The 17,739-nt window shown below is 38.8% G+C and overlaps 1 protein-coding gene across 4 annotated transcripts in view; it reads right to left on the bottom strand.

Moving 5' to 3' along the window:
• Window positions 1-17,739, bottom strand: part of ITGA6 (integrin subunit alpha 6) — a 47,019-nt gene that overhangs the window by 6,986 nt on the left and 22,294 nt on the right. For 3 of the 4 annotated variants that reach the window (XM_074829116.1, XM_074829115.1, XM_074829117.1), the window contains exons 2-20: window positions 17,444-17,571; window positions 17,011-17,090; window positions 15,056-15,311; window positions 13,410-13,541; window positions 10,860-11,070; window positions 10,222-10,415; window positions 9,999-10,087; window positions 9,120-9,247; window positions 7,277-7,372; window positions 6,701-6,762; window positions 4,983-5,140; window positions 3,946-4,101; window positions 3,217-3,332; window positions 2,202-2,391; window positions 2,034-2,117; window positions 1,752-1,831; window positions 1,532-1,609; window positions 1,322-1,424; window positions 36-209 (exon numbers count right to left, since the gene is read on the bottom strand). In XM_074829116.1, the coding sequence (XP_074685217.1) occupies window positions 36-209; window positions 1,322-1,424; window positions 1,532-1,609; window positions 1,752-1,831; window positions 2,034-2,117; window positions 2,202-2,391; window positions 3,217-3,332; window positions 3,946-4,101; window positions 4,983-5,140; window positions 6,701-6,762; window positions 7,277-7,372; window positions 9,120-9,247; window positions 9,999-10,087; window positions 10,222-10,415; window positions 10,860-11,070; window positions 13,410-13,541; window positions 15,056-15,311; window positions 17,011-17,079 (2,376 nt within the window). In that variant the 5' untranslated portion in view covers window positions 17,080-17,090; window positions 17,444-17,571. Of the gene's footprint in view, window positions 1-35; window positions 210-1,321; window positions 1,425-1,531; window positions 1,610-1,751; window positions 1,832-2,033; window positions 2,118-2,201; window positions 2,392-3,216; window positions 3,333-3,945; window positions 4,102-4,982; window positions 5,141-6,700; window positions 6,763-7,276; window positions 7,373-9,119; window positions 9,248-9,998; window positions 10,088-10,221; window positions 10,416-10,859; window positions 11,071-12,068; window positions 12,186-13,409; window positions 13,542-15,055; window positions 15,312-17,010; window positions 17,091-17,443; window positions 17,572-17,739 lie in introns of all 4 variants that reach the window. The other variant, XM_074829118.1, reaches the window with a different exon arrangement.

Genomic DNA, 17,739 nt, shown 5'->3' with positions numbered 1-17,739 from the left:
GTACCAATTCACGAACAGAAGGCAGGGTAACGTACCGCAACATGCAAACTATTGATTTCATTCTCAGGTTGACAGGAGACTTTTTCCAAGCCTTTGGAATCTATTTTCATCAAATAAAGCAGCCATTTGCCATTACTGATTTCTTTTGGCCACTGGATGTCCAGGGAAGCGGTACCAAATGTTTTCAGTGGTCTTCCCAAGTTAGTTACCTGTTAAAACAAACATTCTTTAAACTGTGAAATGCTTTTTAAAGGGATTTTCTTCTTGATCAAATGTGTTACTGACCTGGGCAAGTTTTAAGTGTGCAGCTAGCAGGAAATTTAAAAGCAGATGAAAGACACTCAAAACGGTATAAAGACAAAGCATATACTAAAACTGGCACACTTGGATAGCAAGTAAATACAGAGTTTAAAACATACAAGTATGAAAATTCTCTAACATGAACTTGAAGCTGTTGATTTGTAGAAATCTATCTTCATGTGAAACAACTCCAGTTTAGAGTTAACAAATCATTCAGTTACATAACTGTGGCAAATTGCAAGGTTATGAGAAACTCTGACATGCAAAGATAACCAGCTCTTACTCTCCCAGGTCTGGAAGTTGTTTCCCAACCTATTTTTTGCTTTCTTAGTGTTACTCTTCATGATAGCAAGTTCCAAACCAGATATGCTAACTGCTTCTACTTTAATACATGCATGCAGGTACAGGAGGAAGTAAAGAATTAACACAGGTCGACTTTAATCCTGATAAACTATTATGTACCAAGACAGCGGGGCTTGCATTAACGGTGTACAAAAAGCAATTCTCTTGCTGATAAACAGAGTTTTTACAGAACCAAAATCGCCTCTCTCAGCCTTCTCCTTGATTTGTCAATTAGGCAGAAGACCAATAGAGGGAAATAGACTTACACGTTCATAGTAGCTCCTGCAGTGTTTTCTTGTGCCTGCTCAATCCTGCATGCACAAAGTACACATACCCGCTGTCTGGGTGCACCAGCTAACACCTGGGCCTGCCACAGTTAGGGTTCTGGGTTTAAGTTTGTTCCCTGCCTCCATAGGGTTTTATGCTGTACAACTGAATGCACCAACTGCTCTGAAATAAAAAGTGCACAGCCAGTCTTAGGCCGCTTCCTCAAAATACAATCAAGGCCTAAAGAAGCTCTAGTCTGCAGTCAGACTGCATGTTCTGATCAGTAAAAAGGATTTTGGAACAAGAAATGCCAATTTTAAATCCAGCAACTTTTCCAAGTATTCATAGGCATAAAGAGAGAAGCTGTTCATTTGATCAAAAGCAGCTTTTGTCATTAATCAAAATTACTCACTCTGAATTCATACTCTATGAGGTTTCCAATATTATCTTCAGATTTCATAGCACTCTCACCAACGATGTTACCTCCAAAATATACCTGAGAAGGCTTAGCAACTCTGTTCAGGTGGGGGTGGGGAAGCAGAATAATCATATTTTAATGAAGTCTGCAGCAAAACTGTTGTCCCCAGCCCCCCCCCCCATTTGTTGTGCTATCAACACTTACCCAGTGAGTGATAAAAGCAATTCAAGAACCACTTTAGCACTGGCTGTAATTGGAGTCGAATTAACTTGAGTGCTTGTTCTACAATGAAAAGAAAACAATGCTGGTTTTTGTACAAATTTAGCGGTCTTCACTTTACTACAAAATTGCTTTTGTGAATTAAACAAATTAATTCAAAGTGTTCACAACTGTATATAAAAACATACACTCAAAGAAAACTTACGTTTCTAACTTCAGATTAATGTCCAAGTCTGTCGTATCAACATTCACTTTAGTGGTACTTAAGATCAGATAAAAGGTTACCTAGACAAGAAAGAACATTCATTAAATATGTAAACATTTTATAAACTATATTAACATACACAGTATTACAGAAATACACCATCAAGTTCTAGAGTTAAAAAGACAGATCCCAATCAAATTTCCAGTTATGACACACACAAACTTTGGATGACTGCAGTCAAGAATCAGATTTTATAACTTGAGTAAAGTAGATGCAACTTACATTGGAATTTCTTTTGAAAGGATTTCCAAGTTCACATTCTGCTTGAGAACCATTCTGGTTAGCACCACATGTTAGCTGTTTTTCCTGATTAAACAGAATGCATTTAAAAGTAAAAATATGCTGAAAATATTTAAAAATTTCAGTATCTTTTCTCTTAAAAATACTTACAGGATAACCCCTCATCTCCCTGAATGCAGAATATGTCAGACTGTCTGGAAAAGTTGCAATAAGTTTAGCTTCATATGCATCTTCACCATCTTTTTGTGGATTTTTTGCATCAGATGGACTGTTTGTCACTGTTATTTCCAGGGCAATATCTTTCTGGTCTTTCAGAACAAGCACTGGCATGCCATTTTCACTACACAAACAGAGTATACAGGGTTGTGTGCATTAGGAAAACAAATGTGTATGGAAGTTTGCTTACTAGGGTTTACCCAAATATAATTCCCTCTATTAGGGAAGAATTACTGTAAGACCATAAACACATGACTGGTCCTAGGTTTTTTTGCAGAGCAGTATTTCATCTCTGAAAGTGGCCAGCAGTTAACAGGATAGAACAGACTGATCCACCCCTCAAGTAATCAAGCATTTATAGTGTTTCTGAACCAGCACTTGCATCTGGCTCATGTTTAATAGTGATGAACTTTCTCTTGAGTAGATTTACTGACTTTTTTCTTGTAAAGCAGACATGGTTTTGGCTTCTGAGTCAGGCACTCACTGCTAAAGGTAACTGACTGTTGACAGTAAGTAAACATGATCCTTTTGTTTGTTTTACACCTCTTTCCTGATTTCACTGGCCCTCCCGGGCTACTAGACTACAGTATATCATGTCATACTCATAACAAAATTTCATCTCAAAAATAGTTAACAGTATCACCCCAAAAAAACTACTGACAAGCTGCTTTAGAATCTCATTTCTCCAGGGGTTAGAAACTTTTTTCTAACTTTTAGCCCACACCAGCACCGTTGTGGCCACTTTGTATCCATCTGACCAGCTCTTCTTCTAAAGCTCATCCCCACTCCCCCACCTTCCTCACCCTGACAGATCAGCACTACTACACAGGCCTGTGTTTGCCAGACTTAACAGAAGATAGAAGCTGCTCTATCTGCCAAAATCCTCTCCTAAAAGTTCTTTTAAGCACTTGTTACTTTGAATTTTAGCAATGTATTAATCAAGGCTTACATTGGTAAATAAGTAAATCTGTCTTCATTTCCTTCTCTAGTGCAAAACCGGTACTGAAGTTTCAGATTGCTGTGACATTCGTTGTCTTCTCCACATCCTTCTTTTAAAAACTCCACCTAAATAAAACCAAAGCACTTTTACTGCATGCCACATGATGCTAACTTAAAACAAGATTTCTGATGTGCACTGCATAACTCTAAAGGTGACTATGAGGCAGAGATAGATAGTTTTAAGTGAGAGGTACACTTCTAATGAGGAAAAACATCCTTAAGTCTGATTCTTCAACAGATGTTGAGGAAATGAGATCTTTACCCAAGATATTCCCTCTCTTTTACATCACTGCTGCAGAGCTCAAATGCTGTTACAGCATCCTAGCCATGGAAGAATTAGACTGTACATTATTTTGTGATGTGGGACAAGTGTTCACAGCAGGAGATGATGGATTTCCATTTTTAATCAAAAGTACATTTCCTCCTAAGCTTGTTGGGGAGAGAAAAAAAAAACTAGCAGCTATACCATCTTCACTTTTGTTGCAAAAGAAACACAGGACGTAGTTCGTAACATTTTGTAACAAGTTCATAACAAAATATAAAATATAAACCAGTTGCTAGAAGACCAGTGCCACCCCAGTTATTTCCTTCAGTCATAATTTAGTTTTCTACAGTCCTTAAAATTCAGTCATTTATTGAAGTGCAGATTTATGGGAAAATGTGGTATGGAAAGGCTTACTTTTGTGGTCTTTGTTTCGGATTCATTTGAATTTAGAATTGGTATAAGATCCGGAAGCGCTTTCTCTTTTCTTGTGGATGGTGAGTTAGACTCCAGGCCAGCAATTTTAACACTGACTGATATTGGAATGGGGCGTAGCTTATCTTTAATTTTTTCCTGTTAAAATATTTTAAATGCCATAGTTAGTGTACAGTGCAGAGAAGAAGAAACAACACAAAGACTAGCTTTTGATACACATTTTAGAACAAGCAGTAAAGCAAAATCTTTTCTACTGCATTTTACAGTATTAGACCATATAGACGCCCATCATTTTCTAAAAATGTGCAAGAACACAAGGAGCCTAGTCCTACTGTCTTCTTTTTTTCCTTCCCCTGGCTTCCCAATCTGATGATTTCTCTCACCATTAATTCCTAGGAACAACAGATGGTAACTCAGGCAAATGAAATTCACAGTACAACAGTAAAATAATGCACTTTCTCCCTATTGCTAAGTTGAAGTTCTTTAACTTGCTGTGGTCAAAAGCCACCTTGGAGGCTGGCTCATTACTGCTGAACCACAGAGAATTCTTCAGCTCCTAGAGGAATGCCACCATTCAAGGGCCAGTGTAGCAGCCAAGTCAGAGAGCACATACCAAGCTTGCTTGTCCTGTCCGTTCATCAAACCCACAAGTTAAAATTCTTTCCTAGCTGGTCACACCGTTACATTCTGTAACTATTACTTCTACTAGAAACAGCTCTCCATTTCTGGCATCTGTTCCCTATTGTTCTAAATTAGTTCAGCTCTATGGACCTCCAGAGCATGTTGCAGTGGCTACAACTTTTATTCATACTTCGTAAGAAAGGCAACAGGAGGAAGCAGCACGTGTGCAGGGAATAGTAAGGTACTACTTAACTATGGTGGTTTTCTAGTTTTAAAGCTTTATATTGCATGTGACTTTAAAGTTACATACAAAAGTACCATGAGGCTGAAAAAAAAAAAAGAGCATGCTTTTGTTTGAAATGGATCTAAATTAAATAAAAATAAATACTCTGCCTTACCTGCAGTACAAGCTTGGTTGTCACACACTCTTTTGAGTTCTGTCCCCTTAGGGTTGTACTTGCAGTAAACTGATCAGACAGGTGGTCTTTAAACCGCACCCTAGATGGCAGGCCTAACTGCCTCCTCTCGTTTTCTGCTTCAAATGTATAGTTGATCTCTATATGAAGAAATAAAGTAGGTCACGATAAAAAAGAACCCTTGCCTTATTAAACGAACTTCTAATTTCTCCAGGGATGATCTTACAGCACTATTCTAGAAGACGGTTTCAGCCAGTGCTGAGCTTCACAAGCTATTTTCAGTTATTTACAAAACTTTCTCCATCTGTCAGTTTTGACCCTCTCCAGTTGAGGTCCAGATGCGTGTATCTAAAGGAAACTTCTAAACCAAATCCTTTTATTCCAAAAGTACCCCGTTACTTTACCAGCATGCAGAGCTGGCTGGAAGAGCTGTAATTGCTGCTCTGGAGCCAGTAGAGGGCTGAGATACAAAACTGTAAATGCTCTGACTCAGCTGTCCCCGATTTCTGTTCTGTCCCCAATAGCACCTACAGCCAGCAGGATTTTGAGGTCAAGGTACCCTGGCTAATTTTAACATTGAAAGCAAAAGTGTGACTACAGCTTTCTAGTTGTATGCCGAGGCACGTTTTGATAGATCTGGACTCTGCATCTTTTAATCATCTCTGTATTCACTGAGCCTGTTCAGTGTTGCAAGGATGGGAACAGCACCAAGCGTGCCAGGCCTCTGGAGCATGCACAGCGGCACATGTGAGCCGCCTCTGCGAGCTGGAAGCACCTGACCTGATGAAGGACCAGGACCCTATTCAGGCACATCCTATGGATTTTACAAGTAACTGAGACACTCAAAACAACACAGGAAAAGGAGGTTTGGGCTTAAAATTCTTCTCATTTCCTCTCAAAATCCTACACAGTTTTCTGATGTGTAGTAACAGCAGCACTGTTATAAGAAAAAACAGGAGACTTGAGAAACTAATGCTTTACATTTTAAACTATATTTATGGCACAGTCTTCCAATCTCCTATTAATACAGTAATTTTTTATTTCAGTTACTGATTTCCACAAAACCATTTTCATGAATACCGTTTTATAGGGTAGGTCTCCAATAAGAAATAATGCTTACTAATGATATATAAAATGGACTTTTATAACTATTTTCTAAAGCAGCAGTAACCTGGAGAGGCAAAATGGTTTTGGTCTGTATGGCAGCCATTTGCTCACTGGCAGTTACATTACCTAGAAAGCTTCAGTTCAGTTTGTCATCCACAGAACTTCCTAACACACCAGCATGACTCTAAATACAATAAATTTCAAGAGGAAAATTTTCCACAGAGAGAACAATCAGCCACTCGAATAATCTCCCCAGAGAAGTGGTGGATTCCCCAACACTGGACACTTTTAAGATTCAGCTGGGCAGGGTGCTGGGCCATCTTGTCTAGATCGTGCTTTTGCCAAGAAAGGTTGGACCAGATGATCCTTGAGGTCCCTTCCAACCTAGCATTTTATGATTCTGTGTTACTCTAAATACAGACAGTGCAATAACTGATTGACCTTAGTATTGAATAACATTTTAAATTTGACAGTCACAGTCTGAGATGAGTCACTATAATTTGAGCACTATTCTTCCATGATACACTCTAAAGAAAAAACAAAAAACAAACCACGTGACAAACAAATCAAAAATATTTATCTTCAAAACTTACTTATTCTTGGGTTTAAATCACTGGGGTTTGCAGTATATTGAAAACATGCTTTTACATCCATCCTGTAAAAAGTGCCAAGAAATTAATATTAACTTTAATAAGACATGGTCCAACAGACTGAAAAGTTTTAACAGTACACTGAGTGATATCATCAGTCTTATGACTGTGGTTTTCATGCTAGAACAGTAATTTGCTGCTTACTAAACAGAATTACAAAGCAAGAAAAAATGGTTAGTAAGCCATTAGAAAAAATATTTTCTGGCATTTGCTCTTACATCTCTACTCATGAGAAAGCTGTTCAAGTTAAGATACTTGTAAGTGTTAAAAGCCTTAAGTGTCAAAGTGTCATTCTTTTCAGAAACAGACATTATGAACAGAACATACTCCACACCTTGTCTTTAGCACACTAGTCATAGCAAATTCAGGAAGTCAAAATGATCACATGTAGATACATTTGTTTAACCTACATGACTGACATATCCTTTCACTTTATCATCACCACAGACTGACCAAATTTTGACAACAGAAAACTCAATACACCAAGGCTTCTGATATAATAACTTTTTTCAAAATTACCATATTTCACTAGGGTCCTCGGGGTTCTTTTTCTTTAGATCAATTTTGTCAGGCTGTACTGTAATGCTTCTTTTAATGCTTATCACAGGCCGAGATCTTCATTTGGGAGAAGAATGGGGAATGAAAAGAAGGGGTAAAAAAAGAAGGAAAAGTTTCTGTTGATTAATAAAACAATCCATGTGAATCCCAGATGCCCTCCATGCCTGCACTGATTTGCAACAAAGATACCCCCAAAAACAGAGAGTTTGGCTTTAATAATGGTTAGAAACAAAAGGAAACTACTCAAAACTAAGCAAAGCTTAGAAATAAAAGAAAACTACTTAAAGCTAAGCAAAGCAAATCACAAAAACCAACTACAGTTGTATTAAATGCCTGACAGGGAAACAGGGCACATTAATGTGATGTTGTAGTTGTCATTCAACGCACATATGAAAAACAGAAAATTCAAAGTGATGGTTCCCACCCCAGTGGTAATTCAGCCCCTGTGAACAACTGTAGCTACTGAAGTTCATTCATATGAATGTTCACAACAGCTTTAATGTGGAGCCTGGGTGGCTGTGGGAAACAATGTTTTCATGTCCTGACTCCTCTGCATGTAGGCTGTAACCATAATTCAGCCTGACAACTCTTCCTTTCTCTTCCTTTTTGGAAGGGACAAGAAAAGACCGTTCACATGAACAAATGAATGAGCTAATCCCACTCTCATCGAAGCATCCAAGGGTTGTTTAAAACAGCCAGTAAGCCACCTCCTCCTTTTCTAGCAAATTTCTTTTAATCTGGCCACCCCCTTCACTGTTTGTCACCATAAAGGGTTTTTGTTCTCACCTTTGTAAAAGTTTTTGTACTGCCCTCATCAGCAAATTATTAAAGGTCCTTTTGAGTAAGCAGACTTAATAATCTAACCAACTTCCCTTCCACAGGCAATATGAGTTGCTTTTGCAGGGTGCTGTTTCAGTGTATTTAAGAACATTTCAATTACGCACACAGATGCTATACACCTTAGAGATGGGATCATCAAAAGATTGTAGGAAAGGTCATTCTGCCTGAAAGGTAGAGTGGTTTTCATCCCCAAAACTAAGATAACTCATTTTTGGAGTTTCTGTTCCTCCTCCTTTGGGGGCCTGACAGCAACCACCGAAGACCTGAACTTGATGCAGCATTCACAGCTCTGATGAGGAGACAGTCCTCTTCCTGCTCGTTAATGTACTGTTAAGTTGAATCACTAGTAAACTGGCAAAAAAGCCAAGGTCTGCAAAAGACCGTGACCTCATCCCTATTTAAGACATGTGCTAAAGAAGTCCAAAAGTATCCTATCTGCAGGGCTTCATCACAGCTGTTTCATGGACCCCACTGCAGGCTCAGCAAGGCCACATATGCCTCACTGCTTTTGGATCCTCAGCTACAAAAGAGGGGTTTGGTTTTGTTCTATCTTCAGTAAAGCAGGATTAGATTTATAGAACAGCAGCAGACAAAAGCTCTAGCAAATGTATCAGTTTTTCTCTTTCTTAAAGCCAAAGAATTACTTATCACCCTCAATTCCATCAAAGGACAGAGGCATCCAGGTGAGCTACCACAAGGCAAAGCTAGGGTACAGATATGCTACACGCGTCAGTGCTCCAGTTCACCCTCTTACTCTGTACTGATTGTGAGGCAGCTTCTCAGTAAGAAGAGGGAGATAAAGTAACAAACCAATTTATGGAACTTTTCCCCTCCAGAATTTCCAACTTCTAGACAGAAAAATAATCTCCAGGCCAAACAGCTTTTTGTTACTTCTAAGCAGTTTGTTTTTAAAAAACTAAAACCAGAACCTTGGTGTAATTAGTTACAGTTCTGCATATAATACCTGAACACAGATACAGAATCTGAAAGGGAACCAACAGCAATATCAGGGTAGGAATTTTTATCCAGGTCCATGTTTCCAGCAATAGAATAGCCAAAGAAATCGGTGCCTGTTTTTTCACCATCAAGAACCTAAAGAGCAAACAGATTGAGGGAATTCAGACATTTAAAAGCTATAAAAGTGAAATAAGTAACAAGTGAACATCATTGTTTTATGGCCAGAAAACAAAGAGAGAGATGAGATACAAGGAAATAGGACCCCTGCGCTCAGGTAAATGACACTGAAGTGCCAAGAGGATCTGCTTTTCTTCCAAGAAGTTACTTTGCAATAGCAGTGAGTACCAGAAATTACTGGTTTGCATAGAATTGTTGCCTAGCTTATCTTTATAGTATTTATGCAGTATAGGCACTTGAAACTGAAAAGGTATTCTAGAAAGTATTTTAACAGTATTCTAGGAAGTGTAATCAAGTTCTATTCTCACCTTGCAAACTGAACACATTGGCTCTCAAGAAAAAAAGAAAAAGGCATAAACATTTTTTATTAAGAAAGTGAAGTATTAGTAGTGAAAGAGAAAATGAAGAAACTAATTCTTTTCAAATCCCCAAATTTCTTTCAAAAAACCAAAACTTACACATCTACATGCCTTCTTCCCCTCTCTACACATTATCGGTGCCAAAGGACTGTCCCAGAAAGAAAAATGTGTATTAAAATCAAGAATTCCTAATCTTTCTGGTCAGTAGTGCAATCTTTGAAGCGTCCTGTGACTTTGCTGCATACCCACCACCCCACTGATAGTAAGGGAAAAGGAGAAGATGGATAGCCCTGTCATTCCTTTAAATTTTATGCAAGACTAATTACATACAGTAAACATTATTTCATTACCTGGGCTGGTTTTGTATTTATTCCATTCTTGGATCCATGATAAATGTATACTTTGCCGAAACCATCATATGGAGCCCCTACTGCAATATCTGTTGAAAATAAGTAGCAACATCTAAAATAATCATTCTTCTTCTGCAGCTTGCAATCACGGTAAGGGTAAGGTTTTCCAAGTCTGGTATTTAGCAAAGAAGTCACATTTTTATTGTCATCATTTTTCACTCACCTGGGTATCCATCCTGATTAACGTCCCCAACATTTTCAACTGCAAGACCAAACATGGAGTCCGTGGTTCCATTTAAGCGAACAGGTTTTACCCCTTCCCATTTGCCTTGCCGGTTAATGTAGATGTACACAGCACCACCAATATCTCCACTTCTGTCAAAATATTGCGGGGCTCCAACAACAATGTCTTGCCATCTTAAAATTAAAGAAAAAAAACCCAGTGCTTTTACAGAACTGTGAAACATAACTGACCTGACTCTGGCCTCAAGGCCAGCTAGCCAAAGAGCTGCTGAACAAAGGCTAAAAGTACATTAAACCAGTTGAGCAACAACAGCTCCACTGATACTACAAGCTGATTAGATTCCCCCTGTTACATACAAGGACCTTCTTCAGGTATGAGATTTGTTTCTTCTTTCTTTGTTTACACTAATTGTTTAAATTTAAATAAAACTCTACATTTCTAATTATAGAAGAGTCTGTGTCCTGACTGGTTCTCTGAGATACTCGCCATTTCCTCCAGCAAAACATGAAAGATGGGATTTGGCATTCCTTGTATTTCTTAGGTGAAAAACCAAAGCAGAAATAAGCCAGATTGGCATCCTTCAAGATACAGGCAGCAGGAGTTACCCAAGGCCGTACCCATCATTGTTGAGATCCACAACAGCAACGTCATAGCCAAAAGAAGAGGCCAGCCCTTCTCCTTCAAACATGTGCTCAAGTGAAAGTGCTCTCTGATTTTTCTCTTTTTTCAGTAAAACAACTGCTCCGCTGTGGTTGGCTCTTGGGGCACCAGACACAAAAGTCATCTCATCTTGGGAGACAATTCCTTTACCAGAGTCCAAAGAGAAACCTTTAGTAGAGAAAGAAAGAAATAAAATATAAACAAACTAACTAACAGCTTGTATTGTTAATGGGAAAAATAAATTCCCCTACTATATTAAAGTGGTATACTGAACAGAGATTTTGTCTAAAACAGAGTTTGATATACTGGCAATTCTCCATTTCTGTTTGGACTGGTGGGTACACGTTTACGAGCCTACGCTTCTCTGTACATTACGTTTAAGTATTTTCCCCACAAAATATTTCATTGCTCACACAGATCTACTTTTCACGGACACCAAATATAAGATCATTTTCAAACACACTAGCTTAGAAATGACTACACTTACCACTTGAATATAGCTCGAGTATTTCACCTCTGGTAAAATTATTATAAAACTTCCTAAGTACAAGTCAGTATCATTCTATTGCAGACATGCAAAATGTACCGCACAAGCACGGTATTTTACATGCATGATGTATACAGTATTTGAGAATCACCTTACACAGTAATGGTGAAATTGGCAATTTAATGCAGCCCTAAAGGACATGTTCAAATGAATTTAGTCTTACATATTCTTTATAAAAGTCAACACGTTTTAAAATATATGAAAAACTGAGTTAAAAGAATATACTGCATGTACCTACATATCCAATAAAGGTCGAAGTAGAAAATTACACACATTGCAAGAAAGAAAGATACTAGCCAGCAGATGGAAACCTCCCTTCTGAAAAACTTCACCACTACTACGAAAATTCTCAATTACAGCAATGCACAATGAGACAGTTTCAGAAAAATTCAGGGAGTCCCGTCTCGGGGAGGGATGAGAGGGTTTTGGAGAAATGCATGACAAATCAGTGTTTCTCTGAAGCCACGTTATTTTGCCAGCTGCTCTTCATCTGAATCCCTGTTTTTACATGCTTTTACTTGCAATGTATTTGAGATGAGGGGGGTGGAGGGGAGAGGATCATGTCAGAGGTCTGCAGATTATGTCTGACCAGATGCTGCCACATCAAGTGGTCACAAACCTAAGTAGCTATTCATCGTTACATCCACCGATTTGTCCACCTGTATGCCGGGAGGCAATGTTTTGTATACAAACTGATCTGGATGAGTGTCAGATACAGCTGTCAAAAATAGAAGACCTGTAAACACGAGTGAAAGATTGAAGAGAAAAAAATACAGTTAAGCAAAGCAGCTATAACCATGTTTATTTACTGTCTAAACAGAGGGAACAGCAATGCCAGTGAAGAGCAAGCTTGCCTGGAAGTGGTTTTGATTGTGACAAATGAAAGACAGCATTTACATTTAGGAGATAAATGCATTTGTTATGAAACTGAAAAAGGTCAGTATTACTCTGTTCACAGCAAAAGACACCTCCACAGCACTCCTCACCTTACCAATTCTTATTTCACCAGAAGAGGCTATCAGCTTGTCTTTCTAACATAAGCTCTTATGATTTTTATTTTTTTTTAAACTCAGTAATTACTGCTGATATTTAATGGAATTTTATGTTCTATTTCTTCTAACAGATATGTAGCTCTAAGCTGGCTCTTTTCTTGACTCACTTTTACTTTTTATATTAGCAATGCCCTTCCCATCTGTTCAGCTTTCCACCACTCTCACAGAAATCCCAGTTTCAGGTTACCAAAATTGCATTTGTTGCATATGCCAAAAGCAGGGGATCAATACACCACAGAAATCTGCATCAGAACAGAAAGGTTCTTTACATTTTACACTTGAGGCCTTTCCAAAAATGCAGTGTAGCCTTTTCTCTGCACCAGCATATCTCACCAGTGTACAGTAACATCCACTGGCCTAAGGACAAATTCTTCTTTCATGTGTGTACAAAGTGCAAGAGACTCACCTCCTGCAACACACACACACGCTTAAAATATAAAAGACGTGTAAAAAGGCCACTGGAGTTTTAAAAACTTGGAAGAATAAAAAAGCTGCACTCGCCTACCAGGAGAGAGAAACCAGTCTTAGCAGCTACATCCAGAAACTCAAATTTTGATAAAGCTTCTGACACCACATGGCAGAGACCTTGTGACTACGGACCACAGATCCATACACTGAACCATTAGAATGATTACAATCACTCTCTGAGATTTCTGTAGGTCCTCACCACAGCTCTTAAATCTCTCATGACATTAGCAGCTCTCCTAAGTACCTCAGCAGATTATCATCTTACACTTAAAACTGGTTCATAAACGTGGAAGGAGATGTGAATTATCCAAAACGGTTAACATGTTACAGGGTCCACAAACGAAGGATTTTCTGCTCCCTTTTTGCATCATTGCATCAGGCTGTGATCACAAATGTTTAAGCAGCACCTAAAGAGATTTACCACATGTACTTAATCCTACCTAAGTAACTGTTAGCTGGAACAGGAACTAGATTCTTATCTTGGCGGCTCTCATCACCAACTTCGTAAGGCCCATCATCAAAGATACCCAGATCATAAAATGTCTGATTCTTTTGCTCTGCACGAACCACCCCTGAAGAAATGAAATGATAAAATAAAAGCAAATGCATGGTAAGGGAGAAAAATAACAGATAAATGGTTCCCAACTAACATTAATTACAATGAATGAGATAGTGACTGCTGTTTAAATGGGACAAACACAGAATAGTGCACTGGATGAAAGTGTTTTCAAAAGGCAATGAATTTCTAAGTTCTCTGTGGGTGCCAGAATCTCACGCTGCTCTACAGAAAGGCCATGCAATGATCTGGAAAATGTGATGTACTAAGAAAATTCTCAACAAAAACATTGGACCAACTTGGTCAGGAACCACCCTCATCCCACAGTTCTCAACCTCATAAAGCCTCTCTTAAAAGGGAGGTAAATACACAGGAATACAAAAAAAAATTTACTGTTCAGCTATGACAAACACTGGTGATATATTTAGAAAACATTATTTAAGGGGAAAAGAGCTATTGTTCAATAAAATGTGTGCTTCCCTTTTATCAACAGGAACATTTAACATCTTGGCAAGCATAAACATGTTTTCCCATGATACAAAAGAGTACTCTTATGACTGTCATAGCACTTCTCTGCAATTAAAGTAAAACAGTGTCTGAACTCAATATGCTATTTCAGCTTGGTCAGATTTTGTTGACAGATATGTGGAAGATTAAGTTTTCACTGAAGTACACCTTGTGCCAGAGCTTAACTCAAAAGATTTTGCATGGTTCATATAGCAGGCACAGGTGTATGAGGGGAAAAAATGTAATGGTTGCAGGATCAGATGTTCTAAAGAGGGAAGTATTTACAGCTGTTGGTATAATGAAGTGTGACGGGGAAATCACTTTAAGAGAAAGAGATAGAGCTGGCAATTTAAATGCTTCTCAGTATAAACTAACAGAGAAAATCTATGGGATTTTTCCCTGAAGTTTTGGAATATCTCCCAGATGATATAGAGTACTTGGCTCTTAGTCAGACAGATCATCCATGGAATTTTACATGGATATCCATGGATTTAGATACAAATACATGTAGTATTTATTGCTCTGTTCAGTTATCTTCCTGCAATCCTCCAGTATTTAATTTGGGAAGTACTACTTTCCACAGACTTCACAAATAATAAAGTGGAGAATACTGCAGGATAAACAAAGATCTCAGTGCAGCTACCTAACATCTGCTCAAATGCAGGAAAAAAGGTCGGTCAAATAACTTTAAAATAATTTAGTAATTTCTTCCAGTATGGAAGTTACAAAGCAAGCACTCAATCCCACTGTAAGATCAAGATTAATAAGGGAAAAAATTGCCGTATATATGTACAAAGTTTCATTATCCATTCATAAGTACTCCTTCACAGATATTTAAAGGAACTTCTGTAAATACTTTTGATACAGGAGCACAGCAGTTCGTGAAAACAGGATAAAAATCATTAGAACCCCATTATACCCTCCCCCCTCCAAAAAAAAAAAAAAAAAAAATTTAGGATGCAACCCTTGTGAGCAATCTCAGAGGAAATGAGAAGGGTAGGCAGGAAGGAAGCCAGGTCGTACCTTTCCAATTGTAAGTGCCTGGGGCACCAAACACAATATAATGATAGTCTCTAGTAAAAGTAGCAGCAACACCTTGCTGACAGGAACCAAACTTCTCATGGCCTCTTAAACGACCATCACAAAAACTCCATACTCCGTTATCCATATCATCCTTAATAGTGAGATCCTGGCTCAGCACATAGCACCTTCCAATGATATCCCGGGTTTCCTGCACTGTGTTTACATACTGCCTTTTCTCATAGCGATGTGCACATGTCTGCAAGATAGAAGAAATAGTAAGTGATGCTTTCTATATGTCTGTACACAAGTCATCAAAGAAGGCTGGTCTCCTTTAGCAATACTTCATGCCAGCAATGCTGTAAGTCAGTCACCTTGTAGACACATCCATGTTGCAATGCAGAGTCCACTGTTCCCTATGGGCAACGAACAGGAAAAGCTGGGCATTCTATGGATACAAGTCAGAGCAACCAGCTTCATGGTCAAGGAAGGCCACATGGTTAAATCCCGCTTCTCTGTGGCATTTAGGGCTTTCAGCCCTAAAGCCTTCCCTCATACCTAACCCCCTCTCTCAAGAAGTGAGAGAACCACCCTATCTCTCATAAAGAAAGAATTGGCTGTGTTTCCCCACAGCTGTCAGAGTTAAATGACTCACATGCTTGTGAAGGACATGAGAAGCTGGTTCAACTACATCTACCTGAGACTATTCAGAACTCACCCCTTCCAGGAAAGTGCCACAAAGCAGAGGCTGAAAGCTTCTCCAGTGAAGGGGAGGGAAGACTGTTCACCTGGGAACAGAATTCTATTCAAACATTTAACACAAAGGATGAATAGCCACTGGGTTAAGTGATGTAACCACCAAACCATTGTAAAAAGAGGTGGAACAATCAAACCCCTTTGCCAGCAGTGGGTTTTGCAGAACCAGATGTAGTAGGTGTGTGAAGAGCACAAGCAAGCCAAGTTTCTCAGCTGACATACCTTTTCTATGGTTCCTATCAAGGCTCAAATATTAAGCCAACACCCAGCTCCTCCACACTTAGAGCACTGCAGCACTGCCCTGCTGCACAGTGACCTTCAGGCTGCCTACACCTCATTTAGTAAGTGCATTTCCCACTTATCACTTACAAAGAAAAGTTCCTTCTCAGAAAAGACAAGACAGTATTAACTGATGATTAATTATTCAATGAGCAGGACTCCTTCCATCTGCCCTTCCCCCCTTTGAGTTCTGAGGCAGACTGAAGCAAGTTATTACTGCCTCTATATCCTTAAATAACTCCAGATTCACACCCTGAAGTCACCTGCCTCAATTTGGAAGCAGTTGCATTAACCTACAAGAATATAATTAGATGGGGAAGCTTCACTGCACACCCATTTTCTGATGTAGCTGGTATCCTGCAGCACCAGAAGAGGTTTATTTAACTGAGAAAGAGCTAAAAAATTAACATTCTCTGGTAACTCCTGAAAGCTTTTTCTCTCTGTATTATATTAAATAAGGAATAGCTAGTAGTCTTACTGAAGTGCAATGGCCTTATTAATTCACAGGAGCAACTCAGTCAAAGTCCCTGATGAAAGTTAAAGTGAGGCTGATCATCTTGGAAAACAGGCTGATGACAGCCTGCTACTTTTACAACGTTATCACACTATTTTTCCCTATTTCTGGTATTCAAAAGAAACAATCTGTATATCACAAAAAAAATTAAGTGGACACCCTGAACTGTCCATCCTAGATTGTTACAAAGGTTATAAAGAAAGGCTAACTCAGTTTGTAAAAGGCTTATATTATTTTTCTATCTCGAGTGCCTTACTTTGCTAGGGAGACATTTAAGTCTGTCCTTACAAGAAATCACAGGAGTAAACAGAGGAGAGTTAGCTTTCAGACAGCTGCATAAAAATTCAGACCATTCAGAACATTTACTGTAGACCCAAAATGTTTTTATAAGTTAGTCCTTTAGACTTACCACCACATTTCCTCCTGGCCCTTGACTCTGGACAGTTACACCCATCCATTGGTCTTCTTTACTCTCCATCTTCGGGTCAGCTGCAGGGTATCATAGTACAGCTTCAAACATTAAGTTAACTACTTTTTTTTTTCTTTTCTTTTGAAGTCCATGTCAGGACAGGCACTTCATACAATACATGAGACAGTCTGCAGGTGGCAGTGCTGTACATTTTATCACTAACATCCATTTCATGAAACACTTCTAGCCTATTACTTCATATCACATCAATTTACAGAAGAGTAAGAAGCTACAACTTACGCTGATGCAAAGGAAGTTATGTATAAATCCATAGAAGCTACTGTCCAGTAACACTGCCTCTGGAAAGGCCCACATCAAATAAGGAAAATCAGACAACTGTTTCAATCCAAAACAAAAGCACTGAAGAACTTACTCTCCTCATCAAATATGACACGTGTGCAGCGTGTATTTGGAGATGCAATGTCACAGCTGTACAACCCTCCTGTTCTGTTGGCTTGTTGAGATGGAAAGGCCTTTTCCCGAGGAGCTCCAACCAGCAACCTGCAGGGGAAGAGAAATAACTTTTAATATACCCTCTACAGATCCCTTAAACAGAGGAAGGCAACAGAATCAGGAAGTGTTTTCCCCATGTTGCTAGACGTTTGACGTGCAAACATCTGAAGATGAATGAAAAGCTATATCAAAGCACTGTCCCTTAAAAAAAATAAA

The sequence above is a fragment of the Strix aluco genome, chromosome 6 (assembly GCF_031877795.1).
Source record: "Strix aluco isolate bStrAlu1 chromosome 6, bStrAlu1.hap1, whole genome shotgun sequence".
NCBI lineage: Eukaryota > Metazoa > Chordata > Aves > Strigiformes > Strigidae > Strix > Strix aluco.
This window is presented reverse-complemented; position numbering and strand designations above follow the sequence as displayed.